The sequence below is a fragment of the Electrona antarctica genome, assembly GCF_951216825.1.
Source record: "Electrona antarctica genome assembly, chromosome: 21".
In the NCBI taxonomy this organism is placed as follows: domain Eukaryota; kingdom Metazoa; phylum Chordata; class Actinopteri; order Myctophiformes; family Myctophidae; genus Electrona; species Electrona antarctica.
In genome coordinates, this window is record NC_136802.1 from 36,490,757 (window position 1) to 36,502,983 (window position 12,227).

Genomic DNA, 12,227 nt, shown 5'->3' on the forward strand with positions numbered 1-12,227 from the left:
ATTAACAAGGTCTCCAGAGTAGCTGAGGAGGACAGGTGGCTTGCCAGACAGTGCTGCAGCACCCCGGTCCTGGTTCCACCAATTCAGCCCTTCCAACAAAAACAGCTGGTAGTTCAGGCTGTTGACCTGTACCTAAAGTGGGCATACGGAATCAAGACTTTGTTTATCACGACTAACAATATTGGATAACATATGAAGTACTAAATAAATACCTATTGGCCATATATGTCCCAGCCATCCTCACCTGGAATAAACCTGTTTAGGTGGAGATGGAATGACTCCAGGCCAGGGAGGAGCCCCTGGCACACCTGTACCTGGTGAGAACCACTTCCAGCTTGGTGGTGGTGCCAGTCTCTGTATAGAGGGGTACATTGTCTATATCATGAATGCACTTTATGTGCCTCTGCTGTGTGCGCCAAATGTGCTGCATCTTCTCTCTATCTAGGAGGGGAACGTCAAGGAGGCAGTGTTGTTTTCGTCAGGCATGACGATAACGCAAATGACCACGTCAACGGCCCTTTTTTCAGGACGAATATCTGACGTTGACGGAATAAACAAAAAAGATTCAGGACAAGACTGACGCTGAGGAGCTAAACAGCTCTCTTGGTTGACTAAAATATGACGAAGACGTGTGTGAGTTGTCGTTGATGCGAGTGCATCGGTTCATTCACTGTGTATCGGATACAATTGACGGGTGAAATCTCGATGCATCGTTCGCGGAGTGCTTGCATAGGTAAAATCCATGGTTGCACCGGTTTTTTCATGTTGTATTTCACCCTATTCTGTGTTTCCGATGCGCGTTGAACGCACCATCAGAAAGGAAGAAAAAAAAGGTCTCTCGCAGCGCCTTGCAGTGCACACACAGTCAGTGAACAGAAGCTACCGTACGACGGTGCAGAGTAGACACGTTGAGACTGTGATACAACAGACTCTAAAGAGCACCCGCGACTAACAGAAGTGAGCCCCATACATTAAACAAGAGAAGCACCACCTTTAGCTTTAAAAAATAGCTGTCCGAGGAGCTTTGTCCGTTGATCAGTTGACTTTTCACTGTAGCGCTGCGTGCTGGTAATGATCCGCACTCCACAGCTGTTCTTGCTGATTCTCCGACGCAAATCATGCGAATCTGCGTCGCAATCATCAATTTGTAATTAAAGAAAGCTTCTGCAGTCTGCACACACGTGTACAACAACAACAATGCCACAGCCGGGTGTACTGCTTGCGTTTAAAGTCGTTTACAACCGTTTAACAACTTTCCATATTATAAAACTGTGTTGCAGATTAAACTAGACATAGACTTGTTTGACAGCACTACCAGTGTGACCTGTACATTTTTTTTGTTTATTTGTTTCTTTTCTATTTATATGTTAGTAACATTAATTGATGAACGATAGGCTATTACATTTTAATCTCTTGAACCCTCTATACTCAAAACCTCAAATTGACCTTTGAGGTAGAATAATTATACTATAGCCTATGATTAGTAATTAACAATTCCACAATAACCAGCAGCGAGCAGACCATTTGTTTACTTACAGAATTCTATAAGTTGGGTTGTTTGAGATGCAGAGCTATAATACTAACCTACAGTAAAAGAATAAATTGATTTGAATTTAAATGTAATGAATTTTTACATGTTTTGGGAAATTAATAGAGCTTTAACTCTTTGAGAGTTTAATGGATTTCTATATAGTTTTTAGACTTCTCTATGGCAGAATGGCGTTTTTGAATGATTTATTGAAAATTCTCTGTTGTGAATGTGTGACAACGAAAGACCTTCAGAGAAAGCTTGGCTTGTCTGCTTCCAGGAAAAAAATGAACTGAGTTGATAAAATGTTTAGTTTTTGTGTTGGAAGCCATTTAAAAGAGCCTGCATTTACACTGGGTAGTGTTTCTAGGACAACAAAAAAAGTTATGCCCGGTTGAAGTTTTATTTTCTAAATAACTTTTTTTCTGCTGGGCGTACATAGCCATGCAATATCTCATTTTAAAGGGTGAGTTGTCTAGTTCAATTAAAATAAAATAAAAAGTTTCTCACATGTACCACTGTAGATATTTTGCCATCTATAAATAGCATGGTCAGTCATGATCAATCTGACCTATCCAGCTAAAAGTCCCCCTAGCTCTGAAATGGAACATCATATAAACTCAATTCTTTTTTGGGGTAAAATTAGACATTCTAACGCACATTTTGATATATACCATGTTTACATAGTCTTACCAGTACCTTGTCTATTCATGCATGTATCTCAAAAACCTGTTGTGAAGAAACAGTTTTGATAAAAAAACACATCCAAGGACATTGTTTTGATATGACTTTGTGCCCATGATATGTATCAAAATATAGACTTGAATGTATACTGTATTATAACAAAAAATTGGGTTCTTACCATCTACCGTTACAGAGTAAATCACAGTTGAAACTCGCTTAGTCAAACCATAAACCTCAGAATAGTGAACAAAATAGCCATGACAGGTCTAACTCATTGTAAAAGCGTCTTTTATTTTTTATGACTACTAACATAATACAATTATAATAAATATTACAGAAAATAAATAGGCCTACATACAAAACAGTTGTCCCCAAACTCCCCAGTGTCCCCAAACCACTGCATTCCAGTTGTTCTTGACGGTGTGTGTGTGTGTGTAGGCTAAATTTAAAAAAAACAACAACTGAAATGAATGAATGCATCCGGTTCAGTGTCGGATAACTCCATCGCAGTCTTGACTCTTCGTCTTCATCATCATCATCCTCCTCCTCCTCCTCATCTGATGCCAGTTCTAAATATATAAAAATAAACATTTAGCTGTAGTCAGCCCGGCCAATAGCCAGTTGGGGGAGGGGGGGACGTAGGCTATCTGACATCATCGTCATCATCATCATCATCACACGGAGACACACTAAACAATATACAATCATGATAGTATACAATATTCAATGAATGCGATTATCATGCAAGCTCAGACGTCAATGAAACGTCATACAGATCTTATATAATACGCTACTGTTAGCTTCACTCCCCGTCCCCCCTCCGATCCTTGTAGCAAGGTCATCAACAACCACGCGTTGCTTCAGTAAACGATGCATGTTTGTTCTCCGTCTTTGTAGACAGTAAATAAAAGGAGCGAACATTACTCTAAAGATCAGATCGCCTATAAGGCACGCTACAATATAAAATACTTGTACTGCCATGCGTGCATGCCTGCTACGATACATTTGTACTGCACTGACCAACCGATCGACACCATTAGCCAGCACCTTTGGTGCTGGCTAATGGCTGGGGGCCATCGTGGTGAGTCATTCTGGCGTCATGATCTGACTAGTAGTAGTAATTATCCAAGCATCTATTTGTAGCGATCATCTTATGATTTCTGATCACTATAGAAGGATCTACAATAAGATTACCTCAAAACATTCCGGGTTGATCGTCTTCTTCAATGGTTTCCCGGTATAGCTCATCGGACGACGATGGGGAGACAATGAAAAAAGGAGGGAGGGAGCAGCGAGTCTCGCTGTAAGCACTGGACCAGGGCTACTCCGCCTGGAGAAGGCGACTGGGACGCGTATGGATCAATACTACTACCACAAAACTCGCTCAAATAAATAGTACTGCTTTCAACTTTTTCTGCTAGAAAATCGCTCGGGCGAGACGGCAAACAGGCAAAACAATGAAAACTATGAAGACTCCCTCTGCCCCCACTGTTTACAGGGGGTGGGACCAGCTTCCAATGGCAACACGTACACGTGTGTCACGTGACACGGGTTTTCTGGGTAATGTAGTTGGAATATAAGCTCAGGAATTTAAACAGCGCTTCGGAGCATATTAATATGTTTAGATTAATCAAAAACGGCGAAGACGCCAATTGGCGTCATTGATCATTTACGGAATTCTGATGAAGACGCCAATTGGCGTCTTTCATCTTCTAAGGGTTAATATAAATCCTTTCTATTGTCAACCCGGTCTCCCCCAAATACGGTGAAATAGCACGGATTGGCACACTGCAAATGCGTGCATATGACACTAGATTCCCCGACATTCCGTGTATATTTACTTTATTTCCTCCCCGTTCACTTCTATACGTTTCTCGTCGGTGACGTCACGAGGACAATCCGTGTATATCTACTATATTTCCTCCCCGTTCACTTCTATACGTTGCTCGTGTCGATTCGTTTGCGATATTAAACAATATCAAATCTCGCTACTGATGATTTATTGATGACTATTTCTATGTATTTGATGTCCCAGGTGTTGTTCTTGCTTACTGCAAATCGCTATGGAGTGTTATTATTATATTCATTAATAAGAATAATTATTTTTTATATTATTTTTGACCGGAAGTGCCCTGGTCCCGTGCATAATCACCTATTTGGACTCGTACGTTTGCGATATTTTAAACAATACTCAATAAAATCATATTTTAATCGCTACTGATGATGTTTGATGACTATTTCTATGTATTAGATGTACCAGGTGTTGTTCTTGCTTACTGTAAATCACTCTGGATTGTATTTATTTAAAAAAAAAATGTTTACCGGAACCGGAACCGGAAGTGTTTTTGCTGCCAGGCTAATCCTAATGTTTTTGCATAATAACATTCATTGCATTGTTTTTGTTGTCGTGAATGGTTGTCCTCAGACTTTGCTTACTTAGCCTAGCCACAGCCTATAGTACCCACTACCAGCCAGTCTGTTTATTGTACAGGTGAATATTCGAGCCAAGGTAAGATTTGTTGCTATAAATCACAACTGTATAAATGTTTTTTCAGTGTTAGTAGCATGTTAGCTGCTAGCAGTGGTCCATAGTTAAAGGGAATGCTAACAACAACAATAGCATGCTAACGATCTCTGTAAATAGTAGTTAGTAGCTAGCTAGCCTAAGATTTAGACTCGTATTCTAAATATATTCGTTTTCAAGCAGAATCGATGAATGCGTCTACGGGAGTCTAAATATTAGGCTAAGCTAGCTACTAACTACTATTTACAGAGCTCGTTAGCATGCTATTGTTGTTGTTAGCATTCCCTTTTTACCTCCCTTATGATGAATTCCTGTTCTGTTCTTTGACTATATAGAAGTGTCTATTTGTACGTCTCTAAATGTTTTGATGAACCCTCTTGTAAACAAGTGTAATGCTTAATTGGGTCGTCCACTCACAGTTAACAGTCTTTGTATTGAGTTTGTGCTCGAAATGTACTGTAATTCTGCAAACTGTTAATATATATTTCAATCAATCAATAGTGTAGGCTATACGGTGCTGCTTGCGTATTAGGCCATGGCTCTTATGGCTCTATAGGATTTATAGGCCCCGGGTTATAGTTTCAATGTACTTTTATTATTATCTATATTCAACCTTTGTACTGATACGTTCTTGGTTTACCTATAGGCTATGATCCTCGATTACGGTTTCTATGCATGTGGTGTATTACCGTATGTTGACATTGCTTATGGTAAATCTAAAGAGTCATTGTATTAAAACAAATACAATAGAATAAAGTTGGCAATAGAGGTATAAAAATACATGGTAAAAGCTGTTTTCTGCTGTGTTCATGAGCATGGTTAGCTCTGCATTTACGTGCTGGAGTAGTTAGGAATACAGTATGGTGTAGTAGTTATGTATGGTAATTCTGTGTCTGTGTGTCTTCCTTCCAGACAAGCCCGTCATTGGAGTCTCCAGTCATCCTAATTCTCCAGACATCTGACCATCTCCTTAGTGCTTCCCACACCAGCATCTGTCTACGTCCAGATTCCAGAGGTAAGTCTGGGATGTCCTACTGATTGATGCCAGCTTTGAGTTGGTTACCACAGCACAAGCTTTTTTCCAGGGAGTTCTGTCTCGATGACTAGCCTCATCCTCCTGACTGCTATCAATTTAGGTCCCTGTACAGACATGTGTAGGTAATAAGGTCCTGTTAAGGCCCATATCCATAAATGCTCCATAGGGAGTGGACAAAACAAACGAGAGAAATTTCACATGTTTTGTCTGTGTATTTATATCTGTTTGGTTGCTGAATATATCTACCGTTCATTTTCACAGAAGAGAAGAGAAGAGAAGAGAAGAGAAGAGAAGAGAAGAAAAGAAGAGGAGGAGGAGAAGAGAAGAGAAGAGAAGAGAAGAGAAGAGAAGAGAAGAGAAGAGAAGGGAAGGGAAGGGAAGGGAAGGGAAGGGAAGAGAATTAAGGTAAGGAGAAATATGGAAAACGCACGCACACGCACACACACACCTTCATTCAAAGGGCTTTATCTGTTACGAATGAGTATGTTGGACCCAAAAGCGACAGCAGGCAGAACAAGTAAACTTAGAAGGATGTCTTAACAAAACACAGGAACTTCCATAAATGGGAAAACGGGTAAATAACAGGACTTTCCGAATACAGATACAGGACAGACTCACTCACCAGGGAGCTAGAAACCAACAAGAATACAATGCAAATGCGGGGTTTAAATAGACACAGGGATAACAGATGGCACACACAGGTAGGGCCTATACTAAATTGACAATCAACACTGGGATAGGCTGAAGGGGACTAAAAGGAAGGCCAGTGCAAGCATGCTCTGTTGCACTGGCCTAAAAGTGGGTCCTTTAAAACGGCTTCAACTTCTGAGAATGTGATGTCCTACTGATTGATGCCAGCTTTGTGTTGGTTACCACAGCACAAGCTTTTTTCCAGGGAGTTCTGTCTCGATGACTAGCCTCATCCTCCTGACTGCTATCAATTTAGGTCCCTGTACAGACATTTGTAGGTAATAAGGTCCTGTTAAGGCCCATATCCATAAATGCTCCATAGGGAGTGGACAAAACAAACATGTTTTGTCTGTGTATTTATATCTGTTTGGTTGCTGACTGTTCCCAATATTTTTGTTTCAGTAAAATGTCGACACGCAGAAAGAGCGAGCCATTGTCCGCCAAGGAGAGACTGGAAGCGCTTGCTGAGGTTGCGGATGCGTTTGTTGAGACGGAGGTAAGTACATTCTCGTTGTACATGCATGTGAAATAATTTTAACTCCAGTTAGTTGATGCCCATTTCTCTACATTTCATGACATCTCCGTATAGAGAGCTAAAGGCCAAGCTACCAGCCAAGCTACAGCGACAACTCAGAAGCCTGAAGTTAGCTGGTCGATGAGGGATGCTGATGGGATTCGTGTAAAAACCAGCAAACGCAGGAGAAAGGCTTCATCTTATGGTTAGTCTCCATCTATGGAGAGTGATTTTGATGGATTGAAGTGGTTGGAGTATGTATAGGGTAATCATTTGATAGTGTCTGTTATTGTTTTGATTTATGCTGGCAAAGAGTTTGAACATATTTGGTCTAATGTGGTTGCTGTTTCTCCAGTTGGTACATCCACTACACCATCTACGTCCACTACACCATCTGTGTCAACACCATGGCTCGGTTACCAAGAACCTGGTAAGTATAAATGTACTTAAAATAAATTCCTCAAAGAAGACTATGGCAGTGATGTTTTATTTTTCTTGTGTTTCTCTCCCTGAAGATTTTAATAGGCAGATGCTCGAAGAGCTTCTTCAGGACACTGCGTATGATTGTGTAGAGCAGCCAACACAGTCTCACACTTGGAGTCAAAGGCAGAAAGATGTCCAACTAGGCTGGCAACAGGCAAGAGACCACAATGTGGACAACGTGTTGTCAGCGGAGAACATCGTGGAGAGGACGTGTCAACACTGTCACTTGAGAGAAGCTGTCATCCGTTGTGGGGAATGTATGCCTTCAGAGTCGTTTTGTGCAGAGTGTGATCGTTTGGTACATGAACGTCACACTCTGCACAATAGGCAAACCACCATGTGTGGTTATTATAAATACATTCCCCCAACAGAGTCGGTGAATCTCAGTGATGGGAAATACATCATCTGTGAACAAGGTCTCTTTTTCAATTAACAGACAACATTGGCTCATTATAACCTGTTATCCCAGTACCTTCACACAACCCAAACATTTCATCCTGATTGTCCTTTGCCCCTTCAGATTGTTTGCTGCCAACAGCATATCCTGGAAAGATATGCACCTGTGACACGTTTGATGTTTCAGTCTCAGCTGGTAGAGCCATCATACTGGTTTCCATAAATGGTAGGAATTTAAGTCTTCATCTATGTAGATGCACACACCGTATGTGTTTAATAGACATTACTTAAGTTCCTTGCTATGTCTCATTTACTCTCAGGCCGCTATGATCTTCGCCTCCCAGTGCTGTCGTGCAAACAGTGCTCTAAGCAGTGGTCTCCGGAGGTCAGGGACTTTGTCAGAAGTGGCTACTGGCCTGGAACCATGCAAGCCCAGACACTGTTCCACCAGGATGTCTTCCACTCCTTTGAGGCAATGAAGACATCAGCTCCAGCGTTGTCTAGACAAGCCTTCACAACCATGTTGGACCAGAGGACAAAGCAGTTTGGAAGAGTGAGTAATTAGTTTGTCATGTCGTTAAGCCAGTTTATTTAATTTTATTTATGTAGCAGTCATATTAATTATTATATCTTTTCAGACTGGCAAAGTGAATGCAGGTTCTTTTCAGACAAGCTTTCTGCAGTATATGTACTGCAAGTCTGTTGAGAACCAGCTTCACGGAGATGAACAACGCTTTGTCTGTCCTGCTTGCACCCCGGACATGCTGGCTGTTTCAGTTGATGGCAACAGAAAACTGTACAGGTTCCAGCAAAAAAAAACAGTTAGTTTGTCTTTCCTATAAACACTATCGTAATGTTTTTTATTTATTTAAGATGACACTTCAGCTGTTGAATGTAATAACTGTTACTTTGTGACCTTGTTTTGAAAATGTGTGTATGTAGGAGTGAAGAGCCAGGGTTCTTTGATGGCTTGTTCTTGGCAAAAGACTCTGAGGTGTCAACTTTTGTTGAGGAGGTCAGAGGAGTTGTAACAAGTGTAAGTTTTAAACAAGTGAAACATGGCTCAGCCAAAAAAAAGTCTTGACTGTATGTTTCAGTATTGAGCCCTGCTATCTATTGTCTAACTATTAATACTGTATATTCTAACTATGTGCTTTGGTAGACTGCGGGAAAAGCGACGTGTGGGAATTCGCACTGGAGAGCTGCTAGGGAGACGTCCAAGCAGGCCAACAGGTTGGACGAAGAAGGCATTGAAGTTGCCGTTTGTAGGCACGGATTCCTTCTTAGAGGTTAGTATTAGTATTGATGATAAATTGAACATACAAAAAGATATCATGATTATCTAAAGCACAATAATATGCTCCTAATCACCCCTCCCCTCCAAAGGTCTGAATATATACAGAGGAGAAATCTTTGCCTACCCGATGTTTCTCCAGCAAGAGTACAAGAGTGCCACATTCTTGGCCATGGATGTGACCTGCAGATACGTACCTTACCTGGCGAAGGTGTCGGAGAACCTGGCCCATCTTCAACCCCTTCTGAGCATGAAACCGTGCTTGTCTGTCATGCATGCTAAAGCACACACTACAAAATGCGAGGTGATGCGTCATACTGCTTGATGATGTAAATTAGATTGTCACAATGCATGGCAATGTTAGCCACAGAACAATGGTCTGAACTGACCCAAACTATATAACCATAGTAACCTATGGCTATGCATCAATATTGACCATGCGTCTGGCCACACTGTTCATACTTCCTATAGATCCAGTGGAATGCGAGGAACCAGGAGGGAGTTGGGACCACTCTCGGTGAAGAGGTTGAGCAGGTCAACAGTTTCCTGTCCAGATGTGCCCTGACCACCAAGTATATGATGAAGTCAGGTTTGTAAGCTTATTTAACCCCCTGCTACTTTTAGCCTGCAAAGGTACACTAAACATTTTCAACAATCTTATTTGGATTTGTGTTACAGTAAGAACTGACATGCTTGCGGTCCATGCCATGGGGTGGAATCTCCGTAAAGCCATTGGCCTACACTCCGCTTTGTCTTCCAGATACAAAAAGGTATGTTCTTTTGTTAAAAAAACGTAATGTGTAACTCTGATCATGATTCAACTTCAAATGCTATTTCATGAACACATTTGTAAATTACAGTGTTCTGTATTGCAATTTTGCAGACTGTCGAGAAGACTTTGGAGGTAACGGAGGGACTCGGGAAGCTGCAGGAACAGTTTAAGTGCACAGATGACATGCTGCAACAGTGGGTCATTGATGTGAAGCAGTGGGCCAGTACCGGTAAGAACAATGTCCTCACATGGACAACACGCATCAATGTGTGTGGGGAAGAATCAATCTGACGGCTGACAATGAGTACATTTTTAGAACTTGTGTGAACACTTTTTTGTTTCTTAGGAAGTGCAGCAGCCAGTTCTGTGTCATCAGAGATGCATTGTTTGCAGCTCTCCATTGACTCGCTTTTTGTGAGCATCTGTCAGAAGAAACACTACCTCTACAGACAGAATGGTATGTATTGTGAAATTATTTTGCTGGCTCTTGCAGTATGTCAGTTTTGTTCGTTACACAGCAATTAAATTGCAAACCAATTAATCAAGAGGGCAAAACTTACATTGCCTGTAAAACTATAACTATACATAATACATTTCATTCATTTACTGGACAGAGCCCAAATCACAGCTTTTTGTAATACTATTTTGCAGATCGCAACAAAAGGCGTCAGAAAATCACCCAGAAGATTGGCCAGGAGAAGAAACGCTTGTTGGATGATGTCCAGAGGTATGTAATAGATATTTTCGAATCCTAAATCGATTGCCAAATATATTGGTGTATTTCTCTGCCTTCCATTCAATAGTCCAGTCTGAAATGGCACATTGGTGAGAGAGCTTGCTGACTAGACCACAGTGGTCCTCCATGCTTACTATCACTCTGTCAGCGAAGTGTATTTGTCTCATCTTTAGAATATATCCTTTTATGACCAGGTATTTACAGTATAGCACATTAGATTGGGTTTGGGGAACAGGCCAGGAGGCTTGTTGATCTGTATGCTGTTCTGGCTTAATCTTCATTCTCAACACTTCACCCTGCCTGGTATTAATATTTTACATTATAGGTACAACCAACAACCTGATGCAACCCCTGTGGATATAAGCACTGTTGTGCAGAAACTGTCCAACAAAGCTGTGGAGAGCATGATATGGCCATGGCAGGAACAGAACACAGGTGTTTATTATAATACCGGTATCTCTATTAGACTTTGTGAGCTCGTTTGAGATGACTTTTTGTATTTATTTATAATTAATAATTCAATGTTTTCATTATTAATGTTGTCATATCACAGATGGTGTCAACATCCTCTGCAAGAAACAGCTTTTTGACCAGGTGATGCTTCTGTCACGACTGGCAGAGGAAAAGCAGATTCTGGTAAAGGAGATGATGCAACACTGTGCCTTCTTAAAGGACTCTGTAGCAAAAGTGCAAACACAGATGGGAACTGTCTTGTCACAGACGGGAAGTAAGTACAACTCCATCTGTCTTTTTATGAAATTGTCCAAGTGAGAGACATGTTGGTTTTTCGTTACCGTTCATTTTAACATGTGTGGTTTGAATTGAATTCCATTGATGTTCTTGTGTATATATTCTAGCTTTTCCAAATGTATTGACCGAGGAGGGTTCGAGGGGCCTAATCTGTCTGCTCAAGAGAAGATTGGAGGACCTTAAACTCAAGCAGCAGATTGCAGGGAGAGCCTACAAGGCCATTCTGGGGCCAAGTCTCCAACTGTTGGAAGAACAGGAGGCAGAGATGGAGGAGGAAAGAGAGTGTCAACCAGAAAGCTCGGACGATGACGACGACGAGGAGGACACTGAGATATGAGACTACATATTGCCTGGGATGTATACAAGGTTGACCAGTGGATTATTTTATTTGCTTTTTTTCTCCTTTTGGAGTGGATTATTTTATTTGCTTTTTTTCACGGTATTGTTTGACTGGGGGCACCCCTAACGTGCGCACGGCTCAGGAACGTCCTGCGCTGAACGGACTGTGTACACTACACACAAGCGCAATGACATGAAGCGGTGTTTGAAGGTTTTTCCAGAAAGACCTGTTGTAAATGTCATTTTACTTTTTGGCTGTCTCATTTTTAAAATGGTACTTATATATAGCGCCTTTATCCAAGGTGCTTTACATAGATTGTGCATTACATTCACACACACATTTATACACCGATGCCGGAGGAAACCATGCAAGGTTTCGAAAACGTTTGAATATACCCCCTTTTCCTCATAGATGCAGATGGATCTCCGATCAACACATGTCAGTTCAGTTTTCATTTATGCTTGCTGTTTTTGGCGATTT

The 12,227-nt window shown here is 41.2% G+C and overlaps 3 protein-coding genes across 4 annotated transcripts in view; all 3 read left to right on the top strand.

Moving 5' to 3' along the window:
- Positions 1–12,227, top strand: part of LOC306914200 (netrin receptor UNC5D-like) — a 594,918-nt gene that overhangs the window by 199,294 nt on the left and 383,397 nt on the right. The gene's annotated exons all lie outside the window — the stretch shown is intronic.
- LOC306913760 (uncharacterized protein) lies at positions 6,866–8,697 on the top strand (the record flags this gene model as incomplete). The annotated part of the gene is made up of 7 exons (XM_079490573.1): positions 6,866–6,958; positions 7,052–7,181; positions 7,332–7,406; positions 7,492–7,875; positions 7,980–8,081; positions 8,176–8,408; positions 8,494–8,697. Exons 1-7 carry the CDS (start codon positions 6,869–6,871, stop codon positions 8,695–8,697), a joined length of 1,218 nt encoding a protein of 405 aa, XP_079346699.1. The 5' UTR covers positions 6,866–6,868.
- On the top strand, positions 9,295–11,927 carry LOC306914049 (uncharacterized protein). Its single transcript, XM_079490936.1, has 9 exons — positions 9,295–9,453; positions 9,621–9,738; positions 9,828–9,919; positions 10,033–10,150; positions 10,268–10,378; positions 10,573–10,648; positions 10,983–11,092; positions 11,211–11,384; positions 11,515–11,927. The coding sequence occupies exons 1-9, from the start codon at positions 9,322–9,324 to the stop codon at positions 11,742–11,744; spliced, it is 1,161 nt and encodes a 386-aa protein (XP_079347062.1). The 5' UTR covers positions 9,295–9,321; the 3' UTR covers positions 11,745–11,927.